At 42.8% G+C, this 19,073-nt stretch overlaps 1 protein-coding gene across 1 annotated transcript; it reads left to right on the top strand.

Moving 5' to 3' along the window:
- The first annotated feature begins 892 nt into the window (after positions 1-892).
- On the top strand, positions 893-3,655 carry LOC113084327 (zinc finger protein 436). The gene is made up of 2 exons (XM_026254812.1): positions 893-1,174; positions 1,620-3,655. Exons 1-2 carry the CDS (start codon positions 973-975, stop codon positions 3,080-3,082), a joined length of 1,665 nt encoding a protein of 554 aa, XP_026110597.1. The 5' UTR covers positions 893-972; the 3' UTR covers positions 3,083-3,655.
- The last annotated feature ends 15,418 nt before the right edge of the window (positions 3,656-19,073 follow it).

Raw genomic sequence — 19,073 nt, 5'->3', positions numbered from 1 at the left:
GGCGTTTATTATGTAATGCAACATCAGACAGTCCTGAAATTGGTCAAGTTACACCTTGGGGTAGTGGACTATTAATCTGAATTGAAATTGATCTGTGGAAACAGTAAGTTGTCTTTTTAGAGCTATGAAGGCTTTTATTTTGTTATTTCTCACCAGTTATTTTCATATTTTTTGAAAATTCTACATTTAATATTACTCAACGTTTGAAGCCATTTGTATTTCGTCGTAGCCGTTTTTTAAACATTTGTATTATTTTAAATGTATTTTTTTGTTCTTCGTTACTGCATTCATTCATTATGGAAAGAGAAACTGGGTCAATAAACGAATGCCAGAGATCGGTTCTCCTCTGATCTGAGTTTTTATAGACATCTACCGTAACGCCTGGTATATGCGCGCAAAAGGTGGCGGCTAGAATGACCGTGCTTTTCAAAGTGGAGGCTGGCCTGACCACAGGGGTGTTTTTTTTCTGCGAGACATCCGTGAAAATACTACGAATTGAAAACCGATGCGCGTCTACAGGAAAGTGATCATACGATTGCATGGCTGTTGTCCTCTGAGCGGCTAAACATCTAATGGCCAGTCCGTCAAGACCCTGCGAACAAACATTATCCTGAAATATAGCGTATAATTCACAAACTACACATTTAACTACACAATATAACTTTATGAATTGTTTAGTATGAGTTGTGTTGTCGTCATTGATCCAGAGACAAAGACTATCAAAAAGTAAATGCTCTATACTAGTGAATTGCTTTCAGAACAAATGTTGTCTTAAGTTTTAATAAAGGTACACTACGTATAGATAATTACAGTGAGAAATAAAGCATTATATCAATGAATAATCGCTGAAAAGTGTATCGAAACAAGCAATCAGAGCGGCTGTAATTGTCTTCCAATCCTGAAGGGGCAGTGGTGAGTCCGGCGGCGCTCGGGCTTGTTTCGCGGTCACTGCGGCTCCGTCTATTTGCTGAAATGGCGAAGTTTGGCGATTTAAAAACCTTTCTTGAATCATCGTTAAATGAAATCTTCCGTGCGACCGTCAGTGACATTCTGGATTCAGTAGAGCAGACTGTCGGCGAGTATCAGCGTAAAATTCAGCGAATTGAGTCCGAAAATGAGGATCTGAGAAAACGACTTTGTGCAAAAGAAAAAAGGACAAATTATATCAAAACTGGTGCGTGCAATTAGGAAAATTATTTCATAGTTAATATACACTGTTCTGTTTTTTGGTGCAACGCGTGCAAATGATAGTGTTGCACATTAAAGCTGAGCATTTGAGTTATTCCTTCTGTGATTATCTTTTGAAAAACCATCTGATATAACGTCACAGGTAAATGTAAATAAGGTGTGACAAGGGTTGAAGTATTTGTTTCTGAGAACCAATTCCCTCTAAAATAAAAAAATAAAAAACCAATTCCCTCTGTCATAACAGACATTTAATCCATACAACGAAACTGCTGTCTGTTATCATCTGTTATGTTTTTCAACAAGATATGGTTTTATGTAAACTCTGATTTAATCCTTTGCAAGAGTTTAACTCTTCGGAGATCAGTGTGTTTTTCTTTGTTACTCATGATTTTTGGCATATCAGTAAACATTTGTTTTTGTATGTGTTGCAGAAGATGAAGACTGTGTTGTGGCTCAGCTTGAGTCTTCAAGAGACAATTCCAGCCAGACTTCATCTGCTTGTATGAATGAATACAATGATCAGACGAAGATGGCTGGAGATTTACCGTGCAGCCGTACAAAATCACAAACCATAGACGTCCAGTCGATCCAACTAAACAAAGATTGTGCAACACAATATTTATTTGTAAAGGCCGACCCAGACATGGAGGATGGATGTGCTGTTGACCTTTCAAATCCTCATGCTTCTCCTAAATACTCCAGTAAAAAAATAAAAATAGAGGATACGAATGAGAACTTTGACTCTGAACAACACGCTTTATTTAAACATCCTTTAGAGCCAGAGATCAACTCTAACGACTGTGATGTTAAAGTAACGGTAGTGTCAGACATGCACCTTTATCATGTTGATGAAGGCGAGTGCAGCAGACGTGCAGAGTTGGAGGAGGAAGCGCGGGAGTCACCGGAGCCCGATATCATCTCTGATGAAGAGTCTAATCCAGACAGTGAGGGGTTTTCTGGATTGTTGCATATGACGGCGTCGTCGGCAAACTCCGAAGAGCTGAGACCAAATTATTCCTGTGGTCAATTTAACAAGAGCTCCAAGCATGAAGCGTCGCTCGGCATCCCGTTGAGATCTCAAAGCTCTGAGAAGACGCACATCTGCGGCCAGTGCGGCAAGGGGTTTGACCGAGCCGATCTCCTGAAGAACCACCAGCGCACGCACACCGGAGAAAGACCGTTCGTCTGTAACCTGTGCGGGAAGAGCTACGGCCATCAGGGCCAGCTGCGCATCCACAAAAGGATCCACACAGGCGAGAGGCCGTACTGCTGCCCGCACTGCGGCAAACGATTCAACGAACACAACCAGCTTAAAGTCCACCTACGGACCCACACGGGCGAACGGCCATACACCTGCAACGTATGTAGCAAAACCTTCACCAACGCCGGAAACCTGAGGAGCCACCAGAGAGTACACACCGGAGAGAAGCCCTATGCCTGCGGCCATTGTGGGAAGAGGTTTAACGGTATGGGTGACCTTAAAACACACTACCGCATCCACACGGGCGAAAAGCCTTACCGCTGCGAGCTGTGCACCAAGACCTTCAGCCAAGCCGGGCATCTGACCATCCACAAGCGCATGCACACCGGCGAGAGGCCGTACGGCTGTGGAGAGTGCGGGAAGCGCTTCACGGTGGCCAGTAGCCTGAAACTGCACCAGTTAACACACACCGGAGAGAAACTGCACAACTGCTCGCACTGCGATAAGAGCTTCAGCCGGGCTGGACACCTCAAGAGACACGAGCTGGTCCACTCCAAAGAGAAGCTGTATTGCTGCACGCATTGCGACAGGAAATACAGTGACCAGTCTTCTCTGAAGAAACACCAGAAACTGCACGTGACGGTCGAGAATGAAGGTGACCAGAGCACAGCTGCTGCGCTGGTCACAGAGTAACACTGACCAGACCTTAACATGTTCCTGTCTCTTCATTCATCTTTCCTCATCGTGTTCCTCAGTATCGCTTCTTACAATAAACATGTTGAATCTGCTGGCCTACAGTGACCGTTTGATTGAAATGATGGTTCCTTTGATTGGAAATATACTTTTGACATGTATTAAATCATAACGATTAAAGGATCGTGAGATCTGATGTTTATCCCTAATACTGAATGGTTATTATATTCACGTTTAAGGAATACCATGGCATTATCATGGTAGTTTTTGGCACGTCGCACAGCACATATACTGTGCTGATGTTTGATAATATCGATAGGTCTCCATTGCTTTAGACAGTGTGTTTTCTGTCTGTGATTGTATGAATTATGTTCACTAGAAATGAATGCTGTCGTCCTGTATGTGATCTAGTTTGTTAAATATCAGATATGATGTAAGTACATCTTCGATGAAAAGCAATTTAACTTAAGCACGTTCTGTGTTCTCTATTGTATTGTGAATTAAAGTTTATCATCTCAACTCCTCATAAATATTATCTCAAATCTTCAGTGACAGAATAAAGCTTTGAAAATAGGTCAGTGTCCTGTTTGAATATTTCGATTTTTTACTTGTATTTGAGTTCCAGTGATCATAACTGAAGATCATAAGGTGTCTGTTCATTAAGCTCAGTCATATGAAACCTATAAAGATGCCGTGTCATATTGGATTATGCATTTCTAGGCCTTTAAATTATTAACATGAATCAAATTTAGCTGTTTAACCTGTCGCACACAATCTACTACATCCCTTCTTTCATCTGATTTACAGTTATTATTAAGTTAAAGGTATAATTATATAATTAGTGTAATTGTACAAATGTTCACCTTCTGCTTGTCTGTTTGCTGTCAAATTACTTACTGCTTTTTATCAAAATGTGAGAATAACTGATATTGTTGGAAATATGTCAAGATAAACACTTATTGGACTGAAGCAGTTTTGGTTTGCTTGATTATTCAGACATTTTTTTTTTTTTTTCTGTTAGTCATAAATATGGTCTTCAGGCTTTTGAGGAACGTTTGTTTCCAGAAACCCTTGCTTTCACTGTTTCTTAGCGGAGAAATGATATTCCCAAACTCGAAAACAATAAATGTCATCTTACTAAAACATTTTATTTGGATAATATTTGAATATTATTGCAAATCCAGTTTTTCTGTATTTAGTCTGTCCCAGTTTTTTTTCAGTTTCTTCATGTAATCCTAAAAAGACTGTGTGGAGGACTGGCTGTTATCAGACTCATAAAAAAAACTCACTGCATTATTCCAATTAATGACAAAAGAAATGTTTAAAGATGTTAACTGATTTTTCCTACTGAATATATATATATACACACACGATTTGTCTATAGGATGGATACACTGTTTCTTCTTTAAAAAAAACTTTTTTTTTTTCATACAATTATTTCACTTTACAGTTATAAATGAGCCGCTCGTGTAGTTTCTCGTGGTCACCCAGTGCCCTCTAGTGTTCACTCGAGTAATGGCATTGAATCGCAACATTTCCTCCAATGAATTCAGATAGTATTTACTGGATTTCAACAGCCACAAATGGCTTAAGAATTTGTCTGGCCAACATTTTACTAAGGGAAAATCAGTCTTAATTTTTGGATTCAAATTAGATCAATCCACTTTCAATTTTACACTTGTTAAATTACTAACTGGTAAAACTAGTTTACGCTAAAGCATTTTAGGATTTAAAAATAGGGTTTGGCTATCCATAAATATAACTTTGGATAGTCACAATTGTTATTCGGCAGTCATAATGACAATTAGATACAATCTGCAATTATAATTGCACAAGTAAGAAATCGGATTAAACACATCTCTAAATACTTTACGACTAGTCAAAACTCCATTTAAGATATCTGTAATTACTTTATAGATATCTTCAACAGACGCGTCATACATCCGCACATGTAATTAGAAATATCTCTAATTCAGTTTGGACTGAAGCTCCAAGTCGAAATGGTGTTGTGTGACATCAGAATACATTTACTCAAGCTCCTCCCCGCCTACGCTGCTAACTGCTAATAAAATAATAAAAGTCTGCTTTTGTTGTCTTGGGGAGAAAAGCTACTGGATGAAGTGCTTCATGGATTATGAAATCTTGATGCAGCCTTATGTGGTAAAATGTCTCCAGTGTGCATGTATGTATAGTATGTATGTTGTAATTAAATAATGTTGCAAAACGGACCAAATGCAGAGTGATCGCAAACTGCTCATCTTTATTTATTTATTACATATATTTAGACATAATGAAAAAAACAACAACGTAAAAATAATAAATAAATGCATGACGAACAAGAACAATACCTAATCACATGCAGTCAAAAGAGGTGAAGGCTGAATTTAAAAATACAAAAATTTAATGAAAGTTTAACTGACATTTATAAGACATTTATAAGTATGAATTCAGGTTCACTTGTTTCATTTTGGCAGCTTGTTTTGCTGCAAAACGGACCAAATGCTGTGTAATGTTCAATAAAAGGCAGAAAACCACAAACTGCTCATCTGAATGTATTTATATATTTAGACATAAGGAAAAACAATGGAATTATATCACAAAAAAACACATATTTGAAAAATAGTACAAGCAAATGCATGAAGGACAAGAACAATACCTCATAATAAGATGCAGTCAAAAAAGGTAAAGGCTGATTTAAAAAAAATACAATTTAATAATTGTAATCTGTCAGTTTATAATAAAGTTTATAATAAAACGTATATGATCAGTTGTACCGCCTTCGTCAAGGAAAGGTTGACCGTGAGTGAATATGCTTTACATTTCCGCACTCTAGCCGCCAACTGTGGATGGAATGAAACTGTGCTTATCACCTGCTTTCGTCAAGGATTGAATCCTGCCATCAAGTGGCAGTTTATGATGATGTCATCGGCTTAGAGAACTTCATTCAGCGTACCATTCGCATCTCTCAACGTCTCACCGCCTGTGCTCTGGACCAACCCAATGCGCACCCTCTGCCTCCCACACCATATATAAACCTTCCAGCACCTGAGCCTATGCAAATCGACTCATACCATCTCACTGCAGTAGAACATCAACGACGCATTCACAATGGCCTCTGCCTCTACTGCGGTTCCGAGGGACATTTCATTTTGCAGTGCTCAGTGCGACCACCACGCCCATCGGTGAGTACAATCCAGATTCCTCCTATGATATCACCATTATCACGTACTCCAGTCATGATAGTGACCCGTTCCCACTCTGTTTTATCGTATGCCCTCATTGACACCGGCTCCTCAGGGAACTTCATCTCTCACGGACTCCTCAAGAAACTGTCCCGAGGAGAAGGATCACGAAGAAGTTAGAGATTCACACCATCTTGGGTAAACCGCTGGGCCGTGGTCAAGTCTGTCATCAATCCCCCATAGTCTCACTATGCATTTGATGTCTTCATCAGGAGGAGATTTCATTTCTGGTGCTGGAAGGATCCACCGCGGATATCATCCTGGGACGCCCGTGGATGTCAGAAAACTCCCCGCAAGTCAACTGGACCACTGGGGAAATTACGCAATGGGGTGAATCCTGCTCTTTATCTTGTCTACTACCTGTCATCAAGATCTGTCGTCAGAAACCCTCTCCTGATGATTCCCCCTCTTCCTCTCATCTTCACCTCAACTCCACGTCGATCGAAAGTCCAGAATCCAGCCATCCAACAGAGATTCCCCTTGAGTACTGGGCATTCCAGGAAGTGTTCAGCAAACAACAAGTGACACAGTTACCACCTCATCGGCCATGGGACTGCGCCATTGACCTGCTGCCTGGAGCCACACCACCCAAGGGCCGGATCTATCCACTGTCAATCCCGAAGCTGAAGGCCATGGATGAGTATATCAAGGAAGCATTACAACAGCGGTTCATTCGACGTTCCACTTCTCCTGCTGCATCCAGCTTTTTTTTTCGTGGGAAAGAAGGACGGAGGCTTGAGGCCGTGCATTGACTACCGTGCACTCAACGAACAAACGGTCAAATTCTGCTATCCCCTTCCCCTGGTCCCAACCGCTCTGGAACAACTACGTGGAGCTAAAATCTTCACCAAACTGGATCTCAGAAGTGCATACAATCTCATACGCATCCGAAGAGGCGACGAGTGGAAAACTGCTTTCATTACTCCATCAGGGAACTATGAATATATTGTTATGCCCTATGGGCTGTCCAACTCTCCATCTGTATTTCAAGCCTTTATGAACGAAGTGTTCAGTGAGTTTTTGCATCAGTTCGTGATCGTTTATATTGATGACATCTTAATCTTCTCCAAGAGCTTAACTGAACACCATCACCACGTCTGTCAAGTCCTGCAAAGACTCAGAGATCATCAGTTGTTCCTGAAGTTGGAAAAGTGTGAGTTCCACCATACCACTGTTCACTTCCTCGGCTATGTCATCAGCCCACAAGGGATCCAAATGGACCAGAGGAAGGTGGACACCATCATGAACTGGTCACAACCCACCACCGTCAAAGACCTCCAGAGATTCTTAGGATTTGCAAACTTCTACCGTTGTTTTATTCATCAATACAGTATCATCAGTTCACCACTCAACTCTCTCCTCTAGGATCGGCCCAAGTCTCTGTCCTGGAACCCAGCTGCCACTCAAGCCTTCCAACAACTGAAGAACGCCTTCTGTTCGGCTCCCATCCTGGTCCATCCCAATCCGGACCTCCCCTTCGTGGTCGAAGTGGACGCCTCATCGACCGGGGTGGGAGCTATTCTATCACAGCAACAGGGGAAGCCTCCAGTACTCCATCCATGTGCCTTCTATTCCAAGAAACTGTCCACGGCGGAGCGTAATTACGACATCGGTAATCGGGAATTTCTGGCTATCAAGATGGCTTTCGAAGAATGGAGACACTGGCTGGAGGGAGCACACCATCAAGTCAAAGTCATTACGGAACACGTAACCTCAAATATCTTCAAGAAGCCAAACGTCTAAATCCTCGCCAAGCCCGATGGGCCCTCTTCTTCACTCGCTTCAACTTCCGAGTTACATATCGACCAGGAGGCAAGAACCTTAAAGCAGACGCCCTCTCCCGTCTTCATGCGCCTGAGCCCGAAGTATCACCTCGAGAAGCTATACTCCTTCCAGCCATTATCGTTAGTCCCATCGAATGGTCAATGGAGGATCGTATCGGGAAGCCACCCATTCCGAACCAGCTCTGCCGGGAGGTCTAGAGGGAAGGATATTTGTTCCATCATCACTATGACTGTCCCTCATAGACTCAGTTCACACGTCTTCAGGCTCTGGACATCCAGGAAGCCGGCGAACCCTCTCGCTCCTTCGTAACCAGTTCTGGTGGCCTACCATCGCGCAAGATGTCTCCCAGTACGTTCGTGGATGCTCATTCTGTGCCATCTCCAATACTCCACGACGACTCCCCTAAGGGAAGCTGAAGCAACTCAAGCAAACTCATCCCATTAAAAGGTCTTCCCACTGCCTTTGAAACTGCCAACCTACTATTCCACCATGTATTCCATCACTTTGGTCTACCAGAAGACATTGTATCAGATAGAGGTCCCCATCTCCCGAGTCTGGCATGCTTTCTTCAGATTACTCGGAGTCTCAGTCAGCCTATCTTCAGGGTACCATCCTCAATCCAAAGGTCAGACTGAGCGCAAGATTCAGGAGATCAGAAGATACCTGTGAACCTACTGCCACCAGAACCAAGGCAGCTGGAACCGCTTCCTCCCATGGGCCGAGTATGCACAGAACTCACTACGCCAAGACACCACCGGTTTAACACCGTTTCAGTGCATACTCGGGTACCAGCCTCCTCTCTTCCCCTGGTCAGGAGAGGCGTCAGAAGTCCCAGCGGTCAACACCTGGTTCGAAGTGAGTGAGAGGGTATGGGACTCAGCACACATCCATCTCCAGCGAGCAGTGCGAAGACACCAGAGCCAGGCCGACACCAAGAGAGGAGATACACCCCAGTACCAACCAGGTCAAAAGGTCTGGCTCTACACCAGAGACATGTCTTCACCTGCCCTGTCGAAAGCTGAGTCCCCGCTATATAGGTCCCTTCACCATCGAGAGGCAGGTCAACGAGGTCACCTACCGTCTTCACCTTCCCTCACACTACTGGATTGCACCATCATTTCATGTCTCACTGTTAAAGCCCTTCACTGACCCTCTTGTTTCTCCTTCCCCAGGACCTGATGGTGTTGACGTACCTCCTCCTCCCAAAGTCGCAGAGGAAGGGTCAATTCACTGTGTGCAGGACATCCTGGATTCCCATCGGCGGGGCCGTCTCCTGGAGTATCTGCTAGACTGGGAGGGATATGGCCCCGAAGAACGCTCTTGGGTCCCTAGGGACGACATCCTGGACCCATCCCTCCTCACCCAGTTCCACAACTCCCATCCCAACCGCCCTGCGCCGAGAGGTTGAGGCCGACCCCATCGACGGGTAACGCGGGCATCAGGAGCCGCCCGTAGAGGGGGGGGGGTACTGTCATGGAGTCACCAGTAACACCTGCCACACCATCAGAGAGAGTCCAATCACCCGACTCCGCCCATCCGCTCATTATCACCAGATTACTGAAGTCACCACACCTGCACCCGCTCATCACTGCCACTTCTTAAGCCCACACTTCCTTTCACTCTCTGTCTGGTCTCGTCAGAGAATCACCGACTCTACTCTCTGTGCTACTCTTGGAATCATCTGAATACCTGAACGTCTGATCATCCTGCTTACCTACCACCATCTGTCATCCCTGTCCTGTCAGTTCCTCCTGTGTCCACCCTTCGTCTGTACAGCAAGTATCCTCAAGTCATCCTCTTAACATCCCACTCAGCTCAACTATTCCTCTGCAAGATTGTGTAATACCATCTTCTGTCTCCATAATTCCAATAAACATCTACTTACCTGCATACCCTGTTGTCTCTCTCTTCTGTCCGTGACACAAACACAATGTTATAAATTGTATAATTGTGAGATAAAACTTGCTATTTATTTTCTTCTTCATCAATTCATTATTTCTTTATTTACTTTCTGTTTGTTGCTGCTGTGTGTATTAAGTTTGAGCTCCGTCACGTTATTTTTTTATCAATTTAAAAAAAAAAAAAATCTTAAATATTTATTTTATACGCCATAATTTTCATTTCTATAATGTGTGAATATATCCTCTATTGTGTTCTACAACAAAAACAGAGCAAATAGTTTTCACTAGTTTTATTTTGATTTCCTGAATGGGCTATTTAGCTTACAGCCCATTAGCATCGCCAGCGTGGTTGCCGCTAATCCCACTTGCATTGCTAATACTCTAATCACACACATTACAATTGCTTTACTCACTGATACGTGCTTTAATGGTGGATGTATGTACAGGTGGATGTATGCACAGGCCCGGTGGACCCAGGATGCGATCTTCCCAGATGTACTTCACTCCGGTGCAGGAACACCACGGACCCTGGGTGCATCCACAGTTGAGGACACGAGCCAGGCCCCGGGCGATGATTTTTCCCCCTCTGGTCTACGAGATCTACATCCGGAACCACTTCGCTCCCCTCTGCGAGACGGAATGCAACGCTGTGATCATCGGAGACTCCATCATCCCACACAACCATGCTACGCTAGATGAAGATACAGGTTTAACTCATTCAAAATACGTATGCTTAATGTTACACTGTCAGATATGCAAAGGAAATCCATTGTATCTCTTGCTCTGGCTACTGTGTATAGACCACCAGGACCGTATACAGATTTCCTCTCTGACCTTTTGGTTACAGTTAATAAAGTGCTAATTGTCAGAGATTTTAATGTTCACTTTAATAATACAAATGATGCATTAGGACTTGGGCTTACTGTCCTAATGAACTCTTTTGGAGTCAAGCAAAATGTCACCGGGCACACTCTTCGTTTTAATCATACATTAGATTTAATTATATCGCATGGAATCGATCTTCGTTACTGTCTGGACAGAACCATTGTTTCAGCCACCAAAGATAGATTCGCAAATAACCTGCCTGATTTTTTTCAACTGCTTTGTGTACCCGAAAATACACATGAACTAGACATAAACTACACATGTAATGACTGGCAACATGGGCACTATTTTCTCTAATACATTAGAAGCTTTTGCCCCCATCAAATTGAAAAAGGAAAAAAATGTACCGTGCGATGGTATAATAGTAATACCCACTCGGTCAAGAAAGAAACTCTTAGTCTTGAGGGCAAATGGAGAAAATCTAACTTGGAAGTTTTTAGAATTGCATGGAAAAACAGTATGTCCAGCTATAGACAAGCCCTTAAAACTGTCAGGGGCGAGCATATCCACAAACTCATTGAAAATAACCAAAACAATCCAAGGTTTTTATTTAGCACAGTTGCTAGATTAACAAATAACCAGACGCCACCCATTTCAAATATTCCATCAATGTTTAAGAGTAATGACTTTATGAATTTCTTCACTGATAAAATAGATAACATTAGAAATACAATAGTGAATGTAGATTCTACAGCGTCTAATACTTCAGTTACATCCATCGCACCCAAAGATAAACTGCAGTGTTTTACAACTATAGGACAGGAAGAGCTAAATAAACTTATCACTGTATCTAAACCAACAACATGTTTATTAGATCCTGTACACACTAAATTACTGAAAGAGTTGTTACCTGTAGCCGAAGAACTGCTTCTCAATATTATATCGATGTTATCTTTAGGTCACGTCCCAAAATCATTCAAGCTGGTGGTTATTAAGCCTCTTTATTAAGAAACCACAACTAGATCCTAGTAAACTGGCAAATTATAGGCCAATTTCAAATCTTCCATTATGCTTAAAATTTTTTGAAGATTTTGTGTCTGCTTAATTGTGCTCCTTCAAAAAAAAAAAAAAGATCTGTATGAAAAATTTCAGCCTCCACTATAGAAGCACAGAAACTGCACTTGCTAACATTACATATGACTTGCTTCTTGTATCAGATCTAGGCTGCATCTCATTGCTAGTCTTACTTGATCTTAGTGCTGTGTTCGACACCATAGATCATGACATACTCATAGATCGATTACAAAACTATACAGGTATTCAAGGGCAGGCCCTAAGATGGTTTAGATCCTACGTGTCCAATCACTACCATTTTGTTCATTTAAATGGGGAGTCATCTAATTTATTACTAGTAAAATATAGAGTGCCACAAGGATCTGTCCTAGGTCCTCTGCTATTTTCAATATACATGTTGGGCCTTGGTAATATTATTAGAAAATTACGGATTAGTTTCCACTCTTATGCTGATGATACTCAACTCTATATCTCAACGAGACCAGATGAAACTTCTAAATTAATCTAAGCTAACAGAGTGTGTTACATTTTTTAAAGATTGGGTGACCAATAATTTTCTCCAATTAAATTCGGATAAGACAGAGATATTACTTATTGGACCAAAAAACAGTACACATAATCTCGTAGGCTACAGTTTGCTGCTAGACAGATGTACTGTTACTTCCTCTACAGTCAAAAATCTGGGTCTTATATTAGACAGCAACTTGTCTTTTGAAAACCGTATTTCCCAAGTTACAAAAACTGCATTCTTTCATCTTAGAAACATTGCCAAGCTACGAAACATGTTACCTGTTTCTGATGCAGAAAAGCTAGTTCATGCATTTATGACCTCTAGACTGGACTATAGAGATCGCTAATGTGTCGTCATCATGACGTATTCCCAGTGGTGAACGCAAAGCATTTTGGGAATCCGCGGCACAAACATTAGGCGCCTGACTTCTTTGCATGGAGGGAAGAACACAGTGTTCAAGATGCAGTCTACCTGTTGTGTTATAAACTGCAATAGTCGTTCTCACGATAGAAGTGGCATAAAGCTTAAGAACGGAATATCCTTTTATCGTTTTCCAGCGAGGAAAAATAACAGTACAAGCCATGTTTCAGAGGAGACAAAAAGGCGACGAATGGCATGGATAGCAGCGGTAAGGAGGCCGAGATTACCTTCGATGACACTACACCACACATGATGGTGTGTTCAAAGCATTTCTACCAGAAAGACTCGGGAGATAGAGGAATGTACGAAGCATACATTTATTGACAGCTCAGCGAGCACAATTATAAATTTCTTTGGCGGAAGGCCCCGTCCATGGTTCGTAATCCGAGGGTAGCGAATCTGCATTTCCTGCCTGAAGACGAAGGCAGGGGCGCAGCAGACCCCCCCTGGAAGGTAAGGACAGGACCATCCTGGTGGTGGTGGGGAGGGTGGAGGTTGTTGTCGCGTTGGCATCTGCGAACTCAAACATGTGTAAGTACGATCTTTTATACAGGAGTATAAAGACGTGATTGGATAATGATGAAGGTAATTAGTGACGAAGTGATTGAGTCTTCCTGGCAGAACTTAGGCTAAAGCTTCCATTTCTACCAGAAAGACTCGGGAGATAGAGGAATGTACGAAGCATACATTTATTGACAGCTCAGCGAGCACAATTATAAATTTCTTTGGCGGAAGGCCCCGTCCATGGTTCGTAATCCGAGGGTAGCGAATCTGCATTTCCTGCCTGAAGACGAAGGCAGGGGCGCAGCAGACCCCCAAAATTAGGTGGATTATGAGACCTCCAGACGGGGCCAGCCTTCCCCCCCAAAAAAAAGTAGATGAAGTATACCCACCAGTTGTGAATCCTAAGGTTCCTGGAAGAAATAGAAAGAGAGTTAGCATGACCAGTATAATGACGTTAGATTAAACTTCTTAAGTTTTACAGAAATAGGCCAGACACAGATAGCAACGATAGGCAGGACACAGACAGCCACGATAGGCAGGCATGGACAGGCCTCGTTAGACCAACAGAAATAGCCACGATAGGCAGACAAAGACAGGCCCCAATATACCAACAGAAACAGCCATGATAGGCAGACACAGACATGATAGGCAGACACAGACAGGCCTCGATAGACCAACAGAAATAGCCACGATGGCACACACAGACAGGCCTCGATAGACCAACAGAAATAGCCACGATAGGCAGACACAGACAGGCCTCGATAGACCAACAGAAATAGCCACGATGGCACACACAGACAGGCCTCGATAGACTAACAGAAATAGCCACGATAGGCAGACACAGACAGGCCTCGATAGACCAACAGAAATAGCCACGATGGCAGACACAGACAGGCCTCGATAGACCAACAGAAATAGCCACGATAGGCAGACACAGACAGGCCTCGATAGACCAACAGAAATAGCCACGATAGGCAGACACGGACAGGCCTCGATAGACCAACAGAAATAGCCACAATAGGCAGACGCAGACAGGCCTTGATAGACCGTACAGAAATAGCCATGATGGCCAGACACAGATAGGCCTTGATAGACCATACAGAAAAATAGCCATGATAGCCAGACACGGACAGGCCTCGATAGACCAACGGAAATAGCCACAATAGGCCAGACGCAGACAGCCACGATAGGCAGACACGGACAGGCCTCGATAGACCGTACAGAAATAGCCATGATAGCCAACACAGACAGGCCTCGATAGACCGTACATAAATAGCCACAATAGGCCAGACGCAGACAGCCACGATAGGCAGACGCAAGACAGGCCTCGATAGACCATGATTAGCCACGATAGGCAGACGCAGACAGACCTCGATAGGCCGTACATAAATAGCCACGATAGGCCAGACGCAGACAGCCACAATGGCAGACGCAGACAGGCCTCAATAGGCCGTACAGAAATAGCCACAATAGGCAGACACAGGACAGGCCTCAATAGACCATACAGAAAAATAGCCATGATGGCCGGACACGGACAGGCCTTGATAGGCCGTACAGAAATAGCCACGATAGGCCAGACACAGACAGCCACGATAGGCAGACACGGACAGGCCTCGATAGGCCGTACAGAAATAGCCATTATAGCCAGACACAGATAGGCCTCGATAGACCGTACAGAAATAGCCAGGATAGGCAAGACACAGATAGCCACAATAGGCAGACATGGGACAGGCCTTGATAGACCGTACAGAAAAATAGCCATGATAGCCGGACACGGACAGGTCTCGATAGACCGTACAGAAATAGCCACGATAGGCAGACACAGACAGCCACAATAGGCAGACATGGGACAAGCCTTGATAGACCATACAGAAAAATAGCCATGATAGCCGGACACGGACAGGTCTCGATAGACCGTACAGAAATAGCCACGATAGGCCAGACACAGATAGCCACAATAGGCAGACATGGGACAGGCCTTGATAGACCGTACAGAAATAGCCATGATGGCCAGACACAGATAGGCCTTGATAGACCATACAGAAAAATAGCCATGATAGCCGGACACGGACAGGTCTCGATAGACCGTACAGAAATAGTCACGATAGGCAGACACAGACAGGCCTTGAAAGACCATACAGATATAGTAACACCACCACCAGTAATTGCATGAATTTACCTGATTAGTTACAGGAGAGCTTGCTGAGCTTCAATAATGGTTTTGAATCAGGTCTGATGTATGATTCAAATGCTTCGGAAGACCATCTGCCCATGATCTTAACAGCTGATGTAGAGATCCCTCATTCAGCTGCTGAAGTAGCTGCCCCAATTCTGAATGAATGGCCAGTAGATAGACTGCAGCTTTGAGAACAGTGGTTAAGTGAGTTCTAAACAGCCTTGGAAAGGGGGCTCCGTTAGGAAAAATAGAGCTGGTGCGTTTTAGAAATTCTAGGTCGGATTTTTAAGAAATTTCACCATGCAGAGAAGGGACAGGATTATTGATTTTAGAATTGTTAAGGTGACACCAGAACCTTGCACATCGGTTTTTGAGTGCTTGAGGAGAGTGTGAAGAATTTTTGGTCCGAATCATAGATCTGAAGGAAATGCCGTGAGCAGGATCAAATTGATTGGTATGAAGTGAATTCCCCTGGAAGCATAACCTGTAGAAAGCAGATAAACACTGCCTCCAGAAGAATATTGAGGTACTTTGAAGGAAGGCCGTAGCAGATGGAAGTAATTCATTTTGCAATATGGGCAGGGTAATAGGCAGACATTTGTCTTTAATTTGTTGGAAGATTTAGCTAACCCCTCAAGTAGTAATAGAACTGAATAACCAAAAGGCTTGAAAATTTGATTATAAAATTGAGCGTGGATTAGATGCTGGCAAGGAGTCTGCGAATAGAGAAATTAAGATTGCGATTTTTTTTTTTTTTTTGGACAAGAAAGGAGCAACGGTCGAAATTAGAATAGGAACGCAAAAATTGGAAGGAAAAACATTAGAAGCGGACCATGCAAACGTGTAGGCTTGATTGTAGAGGGAGCGACGCCTTAGAAATGTGATTTCCAGCTGACGTAGCACTTCGTTTAGTATTATGTCTGCTAACGGAGGGCAGACTGAAGAATCCGGGTTGGCTGAGGGCACAGCTGTCTGAAAGTTTAAAAGTGTAAAGTGAAAGCCGCAACAGCCGAATAAGAGTGATGAACCAACACCAGTAGATGCGCGAATATAAACAAGCCTTGATTGTAGCTTAACCCCTTAACTGTCACTCCCCAATTTTTTTTTTTTTTTTTCTCTCTTATAATATTAAGTTGAGGTATCAGAGGTTAAGTTTAAAATACGCATAAATCGAATTGACTTACTAGCACACATTGCTAATCTTGGTGTAAACAATTAAACATTGTTTGTCTTAGCAATCTTATCAAATTCTGAATATTTCCACCCTGTAACGAATAATTTTCTGATGACGTCAGTTTGACAGCGTGAGCAGAACCTACTAAACGCGCCCCTCCGGCCGTTAGTTAGTTATGGGTGATGGGCGGTCACACTGCACTTTTCTCTCCATTGACTTCCATTCATACGCATGCGAAAGCGTCGGACCGGAAACGCAAGCTTATGCGAAAAATTTTGCATTTCGCTGCGTTCCAAAGTTCAAGTTTGGTGAACTCTGACCAGGGAATTTGCATAACGTGAGGATGTGGACCAGTAGAAGAGCGATACATTGCTGCATGGCCTCTGTACGAAAATTCAAAGGAAGCGCTATATACTTTAGCTGTTGCACAGCGTCCTAGTTTATAATACATTAAAAGATTTATAAAAGAAAAGCTGCATGGTTTGTAGTGTCGACGGGAACAGGTGATACATTGGAATGACAACGTTTTATATATATATATATATATATATTTTTTTTTTTTTCTCTCTTTCTTCTCCCCCTCCTCCCCTTAGGGTGTATATATTTATAGAGAGATACAGAGTAACGTTACAATATAATAAAACGCTTTCGACGCCGTTGCAAAAGACACAGTGCTAGCAAACATAATAATCCATCTTGTGATAATTGAGGGGAGACTGTTTTATCTTGCTCCCGCCCATATTCGCAGTGGCGTTCGAAATAATTCCGCATGTTTAAAGTCTAGTGTGACCGCGCCTTGAGACGGAGACCAGGAGTGCGAACAAACCATGCCTGCTAATTAATATTCGGTTTAAACTGGAGATATGTCACTACTCTGAAATAAGGTCATCAGCAACTCGTGTCAGGTGGAGTTATATGCCTGCTGACGGAGCATTGAGCCGAATCTTACCTACGACTCAAAAGAAGGGTCCATATACGCATCAGCTTGGTAGATCCAGTGTTCATAATTCGCTAGCCCAAGAGTAAGCCATGTAAAGATGAGGTGAGAGCAGCGGTTCCCTGCATCTGCAACCATAGAATCCCATTAGAGTATGAACTTTCAGGAATAACGCAAATGAAAGACTGAATAAACAAATATTAAAGCATAGGATTAAAACAGCGAATCTCAAGTGTGCTAGACAGAGCTTTTTTTTTTTTAAGAAACGCGAAAAATCTTTATGAGTATAAAGATTGTAGCGTTTATGATGAGCCTTAAAGTGCCTCATTACGAAGAAATTCAGAAAATTGCATGCACTATGATCAACATCTTAATTATGCTGTGCAAGTCAATAAACAAGCACGAAACGCACAGTGTTTTATTTGAACGTGTAAGTATAAATCCTTGCAGAGAATAAATTAATGCCCAGGCGCCGCAAGTGCATAGAACAAAATGATACTTATAATGCTGTAGACTTGTGAAGTGATGGAGGCGAGATGCCGAAGAGACTGGCAGCCTTAATTCTGTCTGCTGGTCCGGAGAAACTTCATTCGTGCAGGTTCACGTGAGCGTACAGATGAATATTTGTTGATTGAGACCAAAGTCTTTTCAGGTGTTGAGACCCAAGCAGCACTGACGCGACATCTCGGAAAGCACCAGCGTTGCCAAGACCGTATATTTTTTTTTTTTTTTTTTTTTTTTTTGTGGGTTGCCTTTTCTGTCCTGGGTTTGAGGTGACCCCAATAGTGTTATATATAGCCCCTAGAATGTGAATTCTACCGATAAATCCCTTTTGAACGCGATTGGGCTATTTTTTTTTTTTTTTTTTTTTTTAAAATAGTAGTAACTGGCGGTTTTGAGAACCTGGCAACCCTGGCCTGGAGGCACACGGAACTCCGCCAATGTTCACATCCTCTGCCGAGAAAAGCTTGTAAATCATCCAACACAAACGACTGCAGATGATCGCCGCGACACGGAGCTAAGCCAACGATCCCGTGTGCATCTTAGAGGAACGTCAAACTCTAGATAGTTTGCGGGGCACGAACTTAATTACAGCAAGGAGATGAATAAACACAACAGCTTGAGCAAGTACAATCGCGTCGGAATCTGTGGTTGTTGTCGCGTTGGCATCTGCGAACTCAAACATGTGTAAGTACGATCTTTTATACAGGAGTATAAAGACGTGATTGGATAATGATGAAGGTAATTAGTGACGAAGTGATTGAGTCTTCCTGGCAGAACTTAGGCTAAAGCTTCCATTTTCACAAAGGTAATTTACAATTACTCTCTGTAAATGTTAAGAATGTCAACTCTACATTTAAAATCAGTTTTAAATGTTGTACATCCAGGCTAACGTTACATTCGTTGCAATTTATTTGGTGACTGTTTGCAGGCAAACCTAC

The sequence above is a fragment of the Carassius auratus genome, chromosome 5 (assembly GCF_003368295.1).
Source record: "Carassius auratus strain Wakin chromosome 5, ASM336829v1, whole genome shotgun sequence".
NCBI classification, from domain to species: Eukaryota; Metazoa; Chordata; class Actinopteri; order Cypriniformes; family Cyprinidae; genus Carassius; species Carassius auratus.
The sequence above is the reverse complement of the archived record's forward strand: the minus strand, read 5'-3'. Positions and strand labels throughout refer to the sequence as shown.